This window comes from Scyliorhinus torazame, chromosome 5, assembly GCF_047496885.1.
Source record: "Scyliorhinus torazame isolate Kashiwa2021f chromosome 5, sScyTor2.1, whole genome shotgun sequence".
Classification (NCBI taxonomy): Eukaryota; Metazoa; Chordata; class Chondrichthyes; order Carcharhiniformes; family Scyliorhinidae; genus Scyliorhinus; species Scyliorhinus torazame.
This window is the reverse complement of record NC_092711.1, coordinates 148,220,633-148,238,476: the sequence shown is the minus strand read 5'-3', so window position 1 is coordinate 148,238,476 and position 17,844 is coordinate 148,220,633. Positions and strand designations below refer to the sequence as shown.

Here is a 17,844-nt window from a genome sequence, read left to right as displayed (position 1 = left end):
GCCTGGGATGAAAACTATCCCTCGGCCTCAAAGACAGAATCCGATGCCCTTTCTAATTTGAAACGCCAAGGCTTCACATCCCGCTTGAGAAAACGTGGCAGCCGGTCCTCGAAGAACCGAACGGGGGCCTTACCCTCCACACCTTCTGGCAGGCCGACGACTCGGATGTTCTTTCTCTGACCCTCGGTTCTCCAAGTTCTCCAGGAGTCCACCACGCCACTCAGCCAGTTTTCCAAGGATTGAATTCTTGCCTCCGCCAAGGCTCAACGTTCAGGATTCTCTCCTCCGGATCATTGAGCCTCTTCATGGTGTTTTACAGCTCGGCCTCATGAGCTCACAGATATTGAGTCAGCTCACTCTGCCTCTGGTCAATAACACGGATAATGTCGCTGACATAGATCGACCAATGATCCCACAGAATAAACGAGCAGGCTCGATGGGCCCAATAGCCAACTGCAGCTCCTATTTGTAATGGTCTCTGTGATCAGGACAGGAAGCAGTGAGCATGGATCTGTCAATCAGCCTGAATCAGCACCTTCAGGAGAATTGGGAGGGTGAATATTAGATACAGCAGAGTGAGAATGGAGGGAGTGTGTGGGATGGAGATTTACAGCGTTTGGGGAATGAGTGGAAAGAATGTTCCAGAGGAACTAGAATTGTCTGTTCTGAATTTCTATCCTGTACTGACAGTGATGTATTTTGTAAATTGTTTTTACAGGATATTAGAAGAGGAGGAATTACAGACCGAAATCTCAAACTTCACATCTCAATCTAACTGAGTCTTTCAATTCCTTGGAACTGAGTATCACCGGACTTTGAATCTAGAAGGAGAAATGTTTGTCTTTTCTGTCAGCTTCAAAACATTTTAAACATCAGTGTGACTGGAAAAGCACCGAGACACACACACCCGAGTGAGAGTGTTCCAGAGCACTGACTGTGGAAAGAGCTTTAACCAGTTACACAGCCTGAAAAAACATCACACCATTCACAGCGGACAGAGACCGTACACGTGTTCTGTGTTAGAACGAGGCTTCAACTGATCGTCAAACCTGGAGAGACACGAGGACACCCAAACAAAAATGGAGAAACCGTGGAAATGTGGGGACTGTGGGAAGGGATTCAGAGTCCCATCTCAGCTGGATGTTCATCGACGCAGCCACACTGGGGAGAGGCCGTTCACCTGCTCTGTGTGTAGGAAGGGATTCACTCAATTATGCACCCTGCAGACACACCAGCGAGTTCACACTGGGGAGAGGCCGTTCACCTGCTCTGTGTGTGGGAAGGGATTCACTGTGTTATGCACCCTGCAGACACACCAGCGAGTTCACACTGGGGAGAGGCCGTTCACCTGCTCTGTGTGTGGGAAGGGATTCACTCAATTATACACCCTGCAGACACACCAGCGAGTTCACACTGGGGAGAGGCCGTTCAGCTGCTCTCAGTGTGAGAAGGAATTTGCTCAGTTATCCAACCTGAGGAAACATCTGCGAGTTCACACTGGGGCAAGGCCGTTCACCTGCTCTCAGTGTGGGAAGGGATTTGCTCAGTTATCCAACCTGCGGAAACATAAGCGAGTTCACACTGGGGAGAGGCCGTTCAGCTGCTCTCAGTGTGCGAAGGAATTTGCTCAGTTATCCAACCTGCGGACACATCAGCGAGTTCACACTGGGGAGAAGCCGTTCAGCTGCTCTCAGTGTGAGAAGGAATTCACTCAGTTATCCAGCCTGCAGTCACACCAGCGAGTTCACGCTGAGTAGAGACCGTTCACCTGCTCCCAGTCTGGGAAGGGAATCCATGATTCATGGCGCCTGCTGAGACACCAAGTTCACAAGTGATTACAAGGGGTTGGATTTTGCTGTTATTGTTTCTGCTTCAATTACATCCAGGACGGCATTTTGTTCATTCTGACAGTTCATCAATGGGGAAGGTCGGAGGGTTTTGTTCTGCTGGACTGGCGGTAAATGAGCAATACAGTACACAGTGCTCCAGATGTGGTCTCACCAATGTCCTGTATAACTGAAGCATAACCTCCCTACCTTTTGTATTCAATTCCCCCACAATAAACAATAACATTCTATTAGCTTTCCTAATTACTTGCTGTACCTGTATACTCGCCTTTTGTGATTCATGCTCTTGGACAACCAGATCCCTCTGAGTCTCAGAACCATGTGAGCTCTCCTGTGTTTCTAACAGACCCACATATTCAACCAATACATCACATATCTCTGCTTTCCTAGCTTTAGCTGGCACCTCTAATTTCATTCACCTGCCAATTTACCAGCTTGCCGTTTTGAAACCCTTTTCAAGAAACCAAAGACAGGTCATCCGCCTGAAAAAACTCTCAGCAGCCTCCAGAGCCGTCCTTATACCACTACAAACCTGGTGTGACTTTTTAATTTATACTGTAACCCAATCATCGCCCTCTGCCATTCCAAAGATCAGGGACCTGAGCCCCCAAGTTATATTGCAACCCCCGGCCTGGTGTGTGGCCAGTTCTCGCCCCGGAGGACTTCCGGTGGTGGCAAGAAGGAGTAAGTCGCACATTTGGTAGCTCCCGCTCTGGTCGGACTTTTGGACCTTTTCCCCCTATTTTTTAACGGAGTTGAATTGTAGAACGGATGTTAGTGGCAATTCTCTACTGAATTCCCATTTCGGTGCATGGAGAAAAGGACTAGAAGTGTTCGTAAGGGCAGAATCAAAAAGACAGAGAAGACTTGGGCTGAAGCTGCAACAGGAGACAACATGGCGGAGGGGCGAACCTCTGGCTTGTCGACCCAGCAGTCTGTGGAGCAGCTGATGCAAGTCATTCAGGAGGGCTTTGCGACACAGAAACGGGATTGCTTGGACCCAATAAAAGCATCGATTGAGTGGTTGGAGCTCAGATTGGACACCCAGGATCGGGCGATCCAGAAGGTGGAGAAGGCGCTGGCTGAGCAGGGGAAGCATCAGACTGCAGTGGAACTGGAGGTGGGGATGCTGAGGGACCAGCAAAATAAGCTTCTGGAGAAGGTGGAGGACCTAGAGAATAGGTCCCGCTGGCAGAACCTAAGAATTGTCGGGCTCCCGGAGGGGTCCGAAGGAACGGCGCTGGGACATACGTCGCAGGCATGTTTGAGAAGCTGCTGGGGGATGGGGCATTCTCCCGGCCCTTGGAGGTGGATAGGGCTCACAGAGCACTCGCGAGCAAGCCGCGGATGGGAGGCCCCCCCCAAAGGTTATGGTGGTGAGATTCCACAGGTTCTCAGATAAGGAGCGTATTCTGCAGTGGGCCAAGCAGATACGGAGCTGTAAATCGGACAATAGCATCCTGCGGGTTTACCAAGACCTGAGAGTGGAGGAGGGCAGGCTTCAATCAGATCAGGGCAATCCTTTTCAAGAAAAAGGTGAAGTTTGGACTGTTATACCCAGTCCGTCTCTGGGTCACGCATGAGGATCAACACTTTTACTTCGAGTCACCTGAGGACGCGTTGGACTTTCCAAGAAAGAAAGGGCTGGCGAAGGACTGAGAACTTTTGAACTTGGCTGCAATGTTCATGTTTTTGTTTCTCTGTTTTTGTAAAAAGTTTCTTGTTCTCCGTTTTATGGAAGATGGGTTTGAGGTGCCGTTTGCATTGATTTGGAACCAGGAGTAGAGCTGAGTGAGTTAAGGTTTTCATTTGCACTGTTGGGGGATGGAGGTGTGCTTGTTTTGATCTTGGTGTTTTTTCTGTTGGGCAATTATGTGGGGATTGTTTGATGCTGGAGTTTGTTTGTATGGGCGGGGGGTGGGGGGGGGAAGGAGAGAGAACAATAGGTGGAAGACTATCTGCCGCTGGGGATGGGGGCCACCAAGCTACCAAGCTAGCTGGGTAGGGCTGGCTCTCGGAAGTGCAGTGGGGGGTGTGCATATGTTTGGTTTAGGAAAGGGGTTGGGTTACAGGGTGTTGTTGCTGGGGAGGGGGGGGGGGGGTGGTGAATGTTCTGCTGACGAGGGAGGGACTTGGGCTGAGGGACAGAGAGGAGATCGGGGGCTGCCTGGGGGCGGACCGGTGGAGGCGCGGAACACGGGCTGGAGGTGGGCCTAAAAAAGCGGATGGCTGAGCAGCGGAGGGGGTGGGGTGGGGGGGGGTGCAAATGAGCCCCCCAACTAGGCTGATCACCTGGAATGTTCGAGAGTTAAATGGGCCAGTTAGAAGGGCACGTGTGCTCGCGCAATTTAGGAGATTGAAGGTGGACGTGATAATGTTGCAGGAGACGCACCTTAAGGTAACGGACCAGGTTAGATTGGGGAAAGGCTGGGTCAGCCAGGTGTTTCACTCGGGACTAGATTGAAAGACTAGAGGGGTCGCGATCCTGATCAATAAGCGGGTGGTGTTTGAGGCAGGTAGAACAGTCTCGGACGTGGGAGGTCGGTACATGATGGTCAGTGGGAAGCTAGAGGGGATGTAGGTGGTATTAGTAAATGTGTATGTGCCAAATTGGGACAATGTGGAGTTTATTTGGAGGATGCTGGGAAAGATACCGGACCTGGACTCGCACAGGTTGGTCATGGGAGGGGACTTCAATACAGTTATGGACCCTGGCTTAGACCGGTCAAGCTCAAAAACGGGCAGGGTGCCAGCAATGGCAAAGGAACTAAGTGGGTTCATGGAGCTGATGGGCAGGGTGGATCCATGGAGATTTAGACAGCCGAGGGTGAAGGAGTTCTCCTTCTACTCATACGTGCATAAAGTGTATTCCCGGATTGATTTCTTTATTTTGAGCAGGGTCTTTCTGGCTGGGGCAGTGGACACGGGGTATTTGGCGATTACAATCTCAGACCATGCACCGTACTGGGTTGACCTGCAGGTTAGCAAAGACAGTAACCAGCGCCCGCACTGGAAGTTAGATGTGGGACTTTTGGCGGATGAAGGGGTCAGCGAGCGGCTGAGGAAATGCATTCAGAACTACTTGCTGGTCAATGACACGGGGGAAACTTCGGCAGAGGTGGTTTGGGAAGCACTGAAGGCGGTGGTAAGGGGGGAGCTGATCTCGATCCGGGCTCATAGGGAGAAGCTTGAGAGGGCAGAGATGGACAGACTGGTAAAGGAGATACTACAGATTGATAGGAGGTATGCGGAGACCCCAGAGGCAGGGCTATTCAGGGAACGACGGAGGTTGCAGGCGGGGTTTAGTTTGCTGACCACAGGGAGGGCGGTGGAGCAGCTGAGAAAGGCGAGGGGGGCGATTTATGAACATGGGGCGAAGGCCAGTAGAATGCTCGCACAGCGGTTTAGGAAGAGGGAGGCAGCTAGGGAAATAGGGAAAGTAAAGGACGGAGATGGGAACCTGGTTGGTGATTCGGTAGGGGTGAATAAGGCGTTCAGAGATTTTTACAGCAGGCTTTACAGATCGGAAACCCCTGAGGGGCCAGAGGGGATGAGGCGCTTCTTGGAGGGGCTGAATTTCCCAATGGTGGAAGTGGAGCGGGTAGAAGGGCTGGGGGCCCCAATTGGGCTGGAAGAGATAGTGGACGGCTTGAAGGCCATGCAGGCGGGTAAGGTCCCGGGTCCAGACGGGTACCCAGCAGAGTTCGATAAAATGTTCTCAGGGATATTGGAGCCAGTGTTGTTACGGATGTTCAAAGAGGCAAGGGAGAGAGGGGTGCTGCGCCCGACGATGTCACAGGCAATGATTTCGCTGATTCTTAAGCGGGACAAGAACCCGGATCTGTGTGGGTCCGACAGGCTGATCTCCCTGCTGAATGTGGATGCCAAGTTACTGACCAAAATCTTGTCCTCCAGGATTGAGGATTGTGTTCCGGACGTTATTGGGGAGGACCAGAAGGGGTTTGTTAAGGATAAGCAGTTGGTGGCCAATGTAAGAAGGCTGTTAAATGTGATCATGATGTCCCCGGAAGGTAGGGAGGTTGAGGTAGTGGTCGCAATGGATGCAGAAAAGGCTTTTCATGCGGTAGAATGGGATTATCTGCGGGAGCTACTGGGACGGGTTTCGCTCTATGTGGATGATCTTTGATACGTTTCTGACCCAGTAGAGGGCTTGAAGGAAATCATGAAGATTTTCGGGGAATTCGGCCGGTTTTCAGGGTGTAAGCTAAACATCCAACAGAGGGCAGTAGAGCGGTGCTGCTGATTGACTGTTGCAAGGGAAATTTGCATACCTCCATTGTGGTCACCCTAACTTGAAGGTGGTTTGTGGAGGAGCTGTTGTCAAGTGACATTTAAACCCGAAACACTTCTTCAGTGTTTCCCTCCCTACCTCCTCCTCTAATCAAAAAAAAACCAACCGCTGTAAAGATCAAGAGGAAGGCACGAGGGCAGGTAGAAGTAGAAAGAAGTTGAACCGTGACATCACAGCCTGCAGGTAAGGGATTGGCTGGTGACTGGTAAGTAGTTTTTCTTTTCTTTTCCCTCAGGTGTTATCGTGCAGGGCGCAGAGGTTGCTGAGTGAGTGCTTGCTGAGAAGGGGAGTGAATAACAGGTAAGCTCTTTCTTTCGTTTTCTTTTTTTAATCTAGATAGGATGGCAGGGAAGGCAGTTCAATGTTCCTCCTGCAGAATGTTTGAGGTGAGGGACGCCGACAGTGTCCCTGCTGATTTCATCTGTGGGAAGTGCACCCATCTCCAGCTCCTCAGAAACCGCGTTAGGGAACTGGAGCTGGATGAACATCGGATCATTCGGGAGGCAGAGGTGGTCATAGATAGAGGCTTCAGGGATGTAGTTACTCCGAAGAATAAAGATAGATGGGTGACGGTGAGAGGGGCTGGGAGGAAGCAGTCAGTACAGGGATCCCCTGTGGTCGTTCCCCTTAGTAACAAGTATACTGCTTCAGAAACAGGAAAGAAGAGGTCACCCTCGTAGGGGTTTTCTATAGGCCTCCGAAAAGTTCCAGAGGTGTAGACGAAAGGATTGCAAAGATGATTCTGGATAGGAGCGAAAGCAACAGGGTAGTTGTTATGGGGGACTTTAACTTTCCAAATATTGACTGGAAACGCTATAGTTCGAGTACTTCAGATGGGTCCTTTTTTGTCCAATGTGTGCAGGAGGGTTTCCTGACACAGTATGTAGATAGGTCTACGAGAGGCGAGGCCGTATTGGGTTTGGTACTGGGTAATGAACCAGGACAGTTGTTAGATTTGGAGGTAGGTGAGCACTTTGGTGATAGTGACCACAATTCGATTACGTTTACTTTAATGATGGAAAGGGATAGGTATATACCGCAGGGCAAGAGTTATATCTGGGGGAAAGGCAATTATGATGCGATGAGGCAAGACTTGGGATGCATCGGATGGAGAGGAAAACTGCAGGGGATGGGCACAATGGAAATGTGGAACTTGTTCAAGGAACAGCTGCTGCGTGTCCTTGATAAGTATGTACCTGTCAGGCAGGGAGGAAGTGGTCGAGCAAGGGAACCGTGGTTTACTAAGGCAGTCGAAACACTTGTCAAGAGGAAGAAGGAGGCTTATGTAAAGATGAAACATGAAGGTTCAGTTAGGGTGCTCGAGAGTTACAAGTTAGCTAGGAAGGACCTCAAGAGAGAGCTAAGAAGAGCCAGGAGGGGACATGAGACGTCTTTGGCAGGTAGGATCAAGGATAACCCTAAAGCTTTCTATAGATATGTCAGGAATTAAAGAATGACGAGGGTAAGAGTAGGGCCAGTCAAGGACAGCAGTGGGAAGTTGTGCTTGGAGTCAGAGGAGATAGGAGAGGTGCTAAATGAATATTTTTCGTCCGTATTCACACAGGAAAAAGACAATGTTGTCGAGTAGAATACTGAGATTCAGGCTACTAGACTAGAAGGGCTTGAGGTTCATGAGAAGGAGGTGTTAACAATTCTGGAAAGTGTGAAAATAGTTACGTCCCCTGGGCCGGATGGGATTTATCCTAGGATTCTCTGGGAAGCTAGGGAGGAGATTGCTGAGCCAATGGCTTAGATCTTTAAGTCATCTTTGTCTACAGGAATAGTGCCTGAAGACTGGAGGATAGCAAATGTTGTCCCCATGTTCAAGAAGGGGAGTAGAGTAACCCCGGTAACTATAGACCAGTGAGCCTTACTTCTGTTGTGGGCAAAATCCTGGAAGGTTTATAAGAGATAGGGTGTATAATCATCTGGAAAGGAATAATTTGATTAGACATAGTCAACACGGTTTTGTGAAGGGTAGGTCGTGCCTCACAAACCTTATTGCGTTCTTTGAGAAGGTGACCAAACAGGTGGATGAGGGTAAAGCAGTTGATGTGGTGTATATGGATTTCAGTAAAGCGTTTGATAAGGTTCCCCGCGGTAGGCTACTGCAGAAAATACGGAAGCATGGGATTCAGGAAGATTTAGTTTGGATCAGAAATTGGCTAGCTGGAAGAAGACTGGAAGAGATTTACCAGAATGTTGCCTGGTATGGAAGGAAGATCTTATGAGGAAAAGCTGAGGAACTTGAGGCTGTTTTCGTTAGAGAGAAGAAGGTTAAGAGGTGAATTAATTGAGGCATACAAGATGATCAGAGGATTGGATAGGGTGGACAGTGAGAGCCTTTTTCCTCGGATGGTGATGTCTAGCATGAGGGGACATAGCTTTAAATTGAGGGGAGATAGATATAAGACAGATGTCAGAGGTAGGATCTTTACTCAGAGATTAGTAAGGGCGTGGAATGCCCTGCCTGCAACAGTAGTGGACTCGCCAACACTAAGGGCATTCAAATGGTCATTGGATAGACGATAAGGGAATAGTGTAGGTGGGCTTTAGAGTGGTTTCACAGGTCGGCGCAACATCGAGGGGCGAAGGGTCTGTATTGCGCTGTAATGTATGTTCTATGAATAAGACTGAGATGTTTGTGGTTCAGGCGCGGGGACAGGAGGGGCAACTGGGGGAGCTGCCGTTCAGGTAGGTAGGGAGTAGTTTTAGGTACCTGGGCATCCAAGTGGGACAGGAATGGGACCGGCTGCATAACTTGAATCTGGCCCGGCTAGTGGACCAAAGGAAGGACTATTTTCGGAGATGGGAGGCGCTCCCGTTGTCTCTGGTCGGGAGGGTGCAAACGGTGAAAATGACGGTCCTCCCGAGGTTCCTATTTGTATTTCAATGTCTCCCCATTTTTATTCCGCGTTCCTTTTTTAAGCGGGTCAACACGGTGATCTCGGGCTTCATCTGGGCGGGCAAGACTCCGCGGGTAAGGAAGGTAATGCTCGAGCGGAGCCAGGGAGAGGGTGGGCTGGCGCTGCCATATTTTAGCAATTATTACTGGGCAGCTAACATAGCCATGATCAGGAAGTGGGTGGTGGGGGAGGGGTCGGCGTGGGTGCGTAAGGAGGCGGCTTCTTGTAAGAGCACCAGTCTGCGTCTCTGCCATTCCCGCTAGCACGGTACTCCACGAGTCCAGTGGTGGTGGCGGCCCTGAGAGTTTGGGGCCAGTGGACGTGGCATGTGGGAGCATCGGTCTGGGCCCCAATTTGTGCTAACCACCGGTTTGCCCCGGGGAGTATGGATGGGGTGTTCCGGGTATGGCGGAGAGCGGGGATTGAGAGGATGGGGAATGTGTTCATAGAGGGGAGTTTCCTGAGTATGAGGGTGCTGGAGGAAAAGTTTGGGCTGGCGAGGGGAAACAAATTCAGGTATCTGTAGGTGCGGGACTTCCTTCATAAACAGGTGTCAACCTTTCCGCTCCTACCGCGGAGAGGGATTCAGGACAGGGTAATTTCCAGAGGGTGGGTAGGGAAGGGGAGCGTTTCAGACATCTATAAGGAGCTTATGGGGTCGGAGGAGATGCAGACCGACGAGCTGAAGCGTAAGTGGGAGGAGGAGCTGGGAGGTGAGATAGAGGATGGTTTATGGGCAGACGCGTTTAGAGTCAACACGTCTGCCACATGTGCCAGGCTCAGCCTGATACAATTTAAGGTTGTGCACCGGGCTCACATGACAGTGGCCCGGATGATCAGATTCTTTTAGGTGGAGGATAGGTGCACCATGTCCACATGTTTTAGACATGTCTAAAGCTTTGGGGATTCTGGCAGGGGTTTGTGAACGTCATGTCCACTGTGTTAAAAACAAGGGTGGCGCTAGGTCCAGAGGTGGTGATTTTCGGGTTGTCGGAAGTTCCGGGAATCCAGGAGGAGAGAGAGGCGGATGTTCTGGCCTTTGCTTCCCTGGTAGCCCGGAGACGGATACTTTTGGCATGGGGGGGACCCAGAGCCCCTGAAGTCGGAGACCTGGTTATCGGACATGGCTAGCTTTCTCTGTATGGAGAAAATTAAGTTTGCCTTGAGAGGTTCACTGTTAGGTTTCACTGGGAGGTGGCAACCGTTCGTCGACCTCCTTGCAGAAAATTAAATGTCAGCAGACGGGGGGAGGGGGGGAGAGTAGGTTAAGTTAGACTCAGGGGTCAATGAGGGTGAGACCTGTACGAAAGGTAAACGGTTTTTGCACGATGTTTATGGTTTCATGTATCTTTTCTATTTTGTTGTTTCTACACCAAGAATACCTCAATAAAATGTTTATTAAAAAATAAAATTATGGCTGGACCATTCAAGAGAGATGTTAGGAAGAACTTCTTTACTCAAAGAGTTGTAGAAGTTTGGAACTCTCTCCCACAAACTGCAGTTGAAGTTAGATCAGTTGTTCATTTTAAATGAGATAGTTAGATTTTTGTAAATCAAAGGTATGAAGGAATATGGGCCAAATGCAGGTATATGGAGTTAGGTCACAGATAAGCCATGATCTAATTGAATAGCGGGATAGGTTCCAGGGGCTGAATGGCCTGCTCCAGTTCCTATGTTCCGAAAAGTTGTAAATCTCCATCCCACACACACTCCCTCCATTCGCTCTCTGCTGTATTTAATATAAACCTCCCAATTTTCCTGAAGGTGCTGATTCAGGCTGTTTGACAGATCCACGCTCACTGCTTTATAATAATAATCTTTATTGTCACAAGTAGGCTTACATTAACATTGCTGTGAAGTTACTGTGGAAAAACCCTGCGTCGCCACATTCCGTCGCCTGTTCGGGTACACAGAGGGAAAATTCAGAATGTCCAAATCACTGAGGGGCTGGTTTAGCACAGGGCTAAAGCGCTGGCTTGTAAAACAGAACAAGGCCAGCAGTGCGGGTTCAATTCCCATACCAGCCTCTCCGAACAGATGCTGGAATGTGGCGACTAGGGGCTTTTCACAGTAACTTCATTTGAAGCCGATTTGTGACAATAAGCGATTTTCATTTCATTTTTCATTTCACGATCAGCACGTCTTTCGGGACTTGTGGGAGGAAACCCACGCAGACACAGGGAGAACGTGCAGACTGCACAGACGGTGACCCAAGCAGGGAATCAAACCTGGGATCCTGGAGCTGTGAAGCAACAGTGCTAATCACTGTGCTTTCATGCGTTTTAACACAGAATAAATAGGAGCTGCATTAGGCCCATCAAGCCTGCTCAACCAGTCGATGAGATAATTGGCCCCTCTACCTCAGCACCAGTTTCCCCAGTATTGTAACCCTACAGGAGGCCAAGGAATCTGCAACCTCCAATTCCCTCAGGCCTCACCCGAGTACAATCTACCTGGATGAGGTGGGCAGAGCGACCCCCTTAACCCAGGGACATAACCTCGGCCCAAGTGTGGGTCGGAGACAGGAGACCCTTCAGGCAACCGCTGGGCCAAGCACATTGGAACCAACCAGGGGCTCGGTCCAAAAGCCTGGTCCCACTGTCTGTGCGGCATCTGCACGTTCTCCCCGTGTCAAGCTGAGGGAGCAAAGGATGTCAATGTCTTTCAGAGAGAGAGAGAGAGATCTGGGCCAAGCTTTCCAGAGTCTGCACCCTCCCTGGATTCACCTCCTTTCCCTTCAGTTGCTGCAAGTGACCAATTGAAGGTGAGAATGAGAAAAGAAATGGAAAGGGGGACAAAAGAAAGTGTTTTACTCCCAGATGTTGGAGACAGGAGGAATGTTCAGTCTGTGTGAAGCTCAATAGCATTTACACAAAGCCCGCGTGCTGATTAGCTGGAGGACCAGCGACCTTCCGGTCCTCCAACTCTTCCCATTGGCCATTACGTCACAGGAGGGGGGGCTCCACCGCACATGCGCAGTCCCGGGCCGGGGGAGGGGAAGGTCACTGACTGGGGTTGTCCTCCCGTCAGACCCGCAGCACCGACCGGCGACACCGAGCAGTGAGTCCCGAGGCTCTCGGCAGCTTGACCAGGCTGCACGGAAAGACTTGAAGCGGCTCCCTGACTCCCTGTCGGAAGGGAAGCCGCGCACCTCCCGCCAGACACCCGCAAATGTAAATATTTTTATTTATTTTCGTTTCACCATTTTTCAAACAATGAAAGCAGCAGAAAAACTGGCGGGAAATGGGCCCCGAGAACAAGAGATATTGCCGCAGAAATACAACCAGACATTGGGAATTCATTCAGAACAGGATATCTGAGGGAGCACAGCCTCCAGATGAAATGTCAGCAATTCAACAACCAGTCACCATGTTCACACAGTGAGTGGGGAAAGAGGGTTAGATTCTATAAAAACAGGAGGATAACAATGCAGCTCACACACCCCAAAGTATTGGCAAACTGACGAACAACATAGTCAACTTGAAATAGATAAATTGAATTCGCTCATGGAAAGCCCAGGAGGAGCAAGCCAATAAAATTGAAACATCTGAATTTGAGGTTGGGATCTCGTACGTTACAGAATGTGTGTGTGGGGGGGGGGGGGGGGGGTTTAAAAAACATAAGACCGAATCAGCGCACATGGCGGCACGGTAGCCCTGGTTAGCGCTTTGCTTCACAGCTCCAGGGTCCCATGTCAAGGGATATCCAGGGTTGGATAAGGAATTAAAGGTGAGTCTTATCACAGATACCGAGGACTCAAAGCAGAAGTCCTAGAGGAACAGATAAAGTGCAAAGGATTACTTAAGAAAGGAATTAGGAGAGCAAAGAGGGAGCATGGAAAAGCACTGACAGGTAAAATACAGGAAAATCCAACAATGTTTTATAAGTGTATTTGGAGCAGCAGGTTGACCAGGGTAAGAGTAGGGACCAATGTGGCAATGTGTGTATGAAAGTGGAAGACACAGGTGAGGTGTTAAATGAGCACTTTGTTCACTATGGCGAAGGATGATATAGGTATAGAAATCATAGAGGCACATTGTGATTTGCTTGAACAACTTAACATTGAGAGGGAGAAGGTATGAACAGTTTTACCAGGTCTGAAAGTGAATAAATCCCCAGGGCCAGGTGAGATGTATCCCAGGCTGCTGTGGGAGGCAAGGAAGAAGATTGCAGAGGCTCTGAGAATTTTCAAATCTTCTCTGGCCACAGGAGAGGTGTCCGAGGACTGGGAGACAGGTAATGTGGTGACATTATTCAAGAAGGCAAGTAGGGACAAACCAGGAAATTACAAGCCAGTGAGTCTATCTTCACTGCCAGGGAAACTACTGCAATACATTCTGAGGGACAGAATTAATCTCCACTTGGAGAGGCAAAGATTAAACAAGGGAGAGCATGTCTTACAAATTTGATTGAATCTTTTGAAGAGGTGACGAGGTTTGTCGATGTGGGTAATGTGGTTGATGTAGTCTACACGGACTTTAGTAAGGCTTTTGACTAACTCCCACATGGGAGGCTGATGCAGAAGGTAAGAGCTCAGGGGATTCAGGGCAATTTGGCAAACTGGATCCAAAACTGGCTTAGTGGTCGGAGGCAGAGGGTGATGTTTGAAAGTTGTTTTTGTGCCTGGAAGCCTGTGTCCAGCGGTGTTCTGCAGGGATCAGTGCTGGGTCACTTGTTTGTTGTATACATTAATGATCTGGATGTGAACGTAGGAGGTATGATTAGTAAGTTCACAGATGGCACAAAAAATGGTGTGGTAAATAGTAAGGAACAAGGCCTTAGATTACAGGACAATATAGATGGGCTGGTTAGATGGGCAGAAGAGGGGGCAGCAGGATGGTGCAGTGGTTAGCACTGCCACCTCCCGGCGCCGAGGGCACAGGTTCAATCCCGGCCCGTGTCACTGTTGGTGTGGAGTTTACACATTCTCCCCATGTCTGCTTGGGTCTCACCCCCACAACCCAAAAGATGGAAAAAAGTAATTGGATGCTCGAAATTTATTTGAAAAAAAGATGGGCAGAAGAGTGACAAATGGAATTTAAACAAGAAAAGTGTGATGTTGTGCATTTTGGTAGGACTAACAAGGCAAGGGAATATACAATGAATGGTCGGACCCTATGAAGTACAGAAGAGCAAAGTGACTTGGTGTGCATATTCACAGATCTCTGAAGGCAGCAGGGCAGGTGGATAAGCTGGTTAAGAAGGCCAATGGGATTCTTGCCTTTATTAACAGAGGCATTGAATATAAGAGCAGGGAGGTTATGCTGGAGCTGTATAAAATGCTGGTTAAACCCCAGCTGGTCAATAACTAGGGGCACAGATTTAAAGAAATGGGCAGGACGTTTAGAGGAGATGTGAGGAAAAGCTTTTCCCCCAGAGGTTTGTTGAAATCTGGAACTCACTGCCTGAAAGGGTGGGAGAGGTGGGAACCCTCTCCCTATCCACCCGGATTCCTCCCTAACTACTGCATCCCACAGCGTGGTGGCTGGGACGTCCTCCATATCGTTCTACTCGACATAGCAGCTGTAACCCACTCACTCACCCCCTCATCCGCCAATAGCCCCACATCCAACCTCCACTGCAACCGTTGCCCCTCCCCCATCCTCAAATCCACCCAATGCAGCGCGTGGTCAAAAAACACAATGGCCGAGTACTCCGAGTCGGGATCCTCTCTAACACCCACCTCACAAAGGCCACAGTGTCCCAAATTCAGGGCATAAACATTCACCATGGCCATTGGCATTCCCTCTAGCTTCCCACTGACCATCCCAGAGCTACCCCCACCCTCCGGATCGGCCACAATGCACCCCCACCTCAAAAGCCACTCTCTTATTAACCAACACTGCCACCCCTCGTCTTCGTGTCTAACCCCGAGTGGAACCCCTGCCCCACCCATTCGTCTGATCCCCAAACTTCAGCTGCATCTGCTGCAAGAGCACAACGTCCGCCTTCAGGTTCCTCCAATGACCAAAAACACGCGATCGTTTAACCGGCCCATTCAACCCTCGCACGTTCCACATGACCAGCCTGGTCAGGGAGGGGGGCCCCGCTCCCTTCCCCTGCCGGTCAGCCAGATCCCCTTTTAAGCCAGCCCCCAGCATGCACCCCTCCAGGCCCGCCCTTGGATGTTCACCATCATCTCTCCCTTTACCACACCAACCACACCCACGTCAGCACCTCCCCCTTTCGCACTCTCACAACCAAACAAAGAACCAACCCAATATCTCCTTTCCCCCCCCCCCCCCCATGCCTTCCATCGAGCAACCCCCCACTTCACTCCCATTAACTACCCTGCCCAGCTCGCATGGCGGTCCCTGCCCAAGGCCTCTGACTTCTTCTCGCCCTTCCAGTCCACCCCTTCCCTCAACCCTCCCGACCAGCAACAAACAAAGAGAAACAAAAGGCACACTCCCCATCACCGCTCGGGGAATAACCCAGAGATTATAACCCTTGGGACCTGTTCTTTAATTTTGTTCCTAGTTCCTGACATTCCCAAACAGATCCTCTTTCCGAGTCTTGCTGATGTTGTTTGTCCCAATTTGGACCACAACACCTGGATCCTCCCCCTCCCTCTCCAATATCCTTTCAAGCCGGTTAGAGATGCCCCTCACCCTGGCACCGGGCAGGTAACATACCATGTGGGACTCTCGGTCCATATTCCAAACGATGTTATCAGTTCCCCTAATTATAGAATCCCTGACAACTACCACTTCCATCCCCCCCCCTTCCACTTGAATGGCCTCCTGTACCAGGGTGCAGTGGTCAGCGAGCTCATCCTTCCTACAGTCACTGCTCCGATACCCTGCCCCTCCGAGTCCGCTCCCTGGAGACTTGGCCGCGAATCCCCGAGGTACGGTTGTTATACTTACTGCTCCAACACTCCATTCCTCCTTGGAGACTAGGTATTGGGGAATAGGTATTAGAGATGTGGTATTGGGGAATGAGAGAGGAAAGAATGTTATTCTGAAATTAGAATTGTTTGTTCTGAATTTCTATCCGATACTGAGTTGACTTTGTAAACTCCTTTTAAGGATATTACAAGAGGAGGAATTACAGACAGAAATCTCAATCGTCACTTCTCGATCTGAAAGAGCCACTTGATTTGTTAGGATCTGAATATCATCGACCTTTGAATCCAGAAGAATTAATGTTTACCCGATCTGTCGCCATCAAATCATTTAAACCATCAGTGTGACTGGAAAAGCACCGAGACACACACACCCGAGTGAGTGTGTTCCAGAGCACTAACTGTGGAAAGAGCTTTAACTAGTTACAGAGCCTGAATAAACATTGTACCATTCACAGCGGGGAGAGACCATACACGTGTTCTGTGTGTGGACGAGGCTTCAACTGATTGTCCAACCTGGAGAGACACGAGGAGACCCAAAACATGGAGAAACCGTGGAAATGTGGAGATTGTGGGAAGGGATTCAGAGTCCCATCTCCCCTGGAAGCTCATCGACGCAGTCACACTGGGGAGAGGCCATTCACCTGCTCCGTGTGTGAGAAGGGATTCAGTCGGTTATCTGACCTGAGGAAACACCAGCAAATTCACACTGGGGAGAGGCCGTTCACCTGTTCTCAGTGTGGGAAAGGATTCAGTAGGTTATCTGACCTGCAGATACATCAGCGAGTTCACACTGGGGAGAGGCTGTTCAACTGCTGTCAGTGTGGGAAGGGATTCAGTCGGTTATATGCCCTGCGGGTACATCAGCGAGTTCACACTGGGGAGAGGCCGTTCACCTGCACTCAGTGTGGGAAGGGATTCACTCAAATCTCCAGTCTGATGTCACACCAGCGCATTCACACTGGGGAGAAGCTGTTCATCTGCTTACAGTGTGGGAAGAGATTTAGACAGTTATCCAGCCTGAAGTCACATCAGCGAGGTCACACTGGGGAGAGGCCATTCACCTGTTCTCAGTGTGGGAAAGGATTCGCTCGGTTATCCCACCTGCAGACACACCAGCGAGTTCACACTGGGGAGAGGCCGTTCAGCTGCTCTCAGTGTGGGACGCGATTCACTCATTTATCTAGTCTGAAGACACACCATCGAGATCACACTGGGGAGAGACCATTCATCTGCTCTCAGTGTGGGAAGGGATTCACTCGGTTATCTAACCTGAAAACACACCAGCGGGTTCATACTGGGGAGAAGCCGTTCACCTGCTCCCAGTGCGAGAAGGGATTCAGTGATTCATCCACCCTGCGGAAACACTAGCGAGTTCACACTGGGGAGAGGCCGTTCACCTGCTCTCGGTGTGGGAAGGGATTCACTCAGTTATCCAACCTACAGAGTCACCAGCGAATTCACACTGGGTAGAGGCCATTCACCTCCTCTCAATGTGGGAAGGGAAAGCATGATTCATTGCATCTGCTGAGACACCAATAAATTGACCAGTGATTACAGGAGTTAGATTCTGCTGTTATTGTTTCTGCTCTCAGTTACATCCAGGACTGCATTTCATTCATTCTGTCAGTTGGTCAATGGGGAGGGTCTGAGGGTTTCTTTCTGCTGGACTGGCCGGTCTCAGGACTTTGCCTCCAGTGGGCTGATGCTCTTTGAGCCTTGTTGCGAATACCTGGTTTCAAATTTCATAAGGATCACAGAGTAAAAGGATGTTTTGCAAGAGAGAAGTTATTCAGCTTGCATTCCTGTTTGGATCCCCCAAAACAATGCCACATTGCCATGAAGATGGGCCGTGATGGTTACATGGGTTTTTTTTTTGTTTAATTTATCTGGGTGTTGCTCACAGAAGAACGCCATCAGGGTATGAGGGGC

The 17,844-nt window shown here is 49.9% G+C and overlaps 1 protein-coding gene across 8 annotated transcripts in view; it reads left to right on the top strand.

The window, feature by feature from the left end:
• LOC140422021 (uncharacterized) overlaps window positions 1-17,474 on the top strand; it is a 72,697-nt gene extending 55,223 nt beyond the window's left edge. For 2 of the 8 annotated variants that reach the window (XM_072507000.1, XM_072507002.1), the window contains one exon: window positions 16,097-17,474. In XM_072507000.1, the coding sequence (XP_072363101.1) occupies window positions 16,456-17,283 (828 nt within the window). In that variant the 5' untranslated portion in view covers window positions 16,097-16,455 and the 3' untranslated portion in view covers window positions 17,284-17,474. The other 6 variants (XM_072507004.1, XM_072506997.1, XM_072507003.1 and 3 more) reach the window with 6 other exon arrangements.
• Window positions 17,475-17,844: the final 370 nt, after the last annotated feature.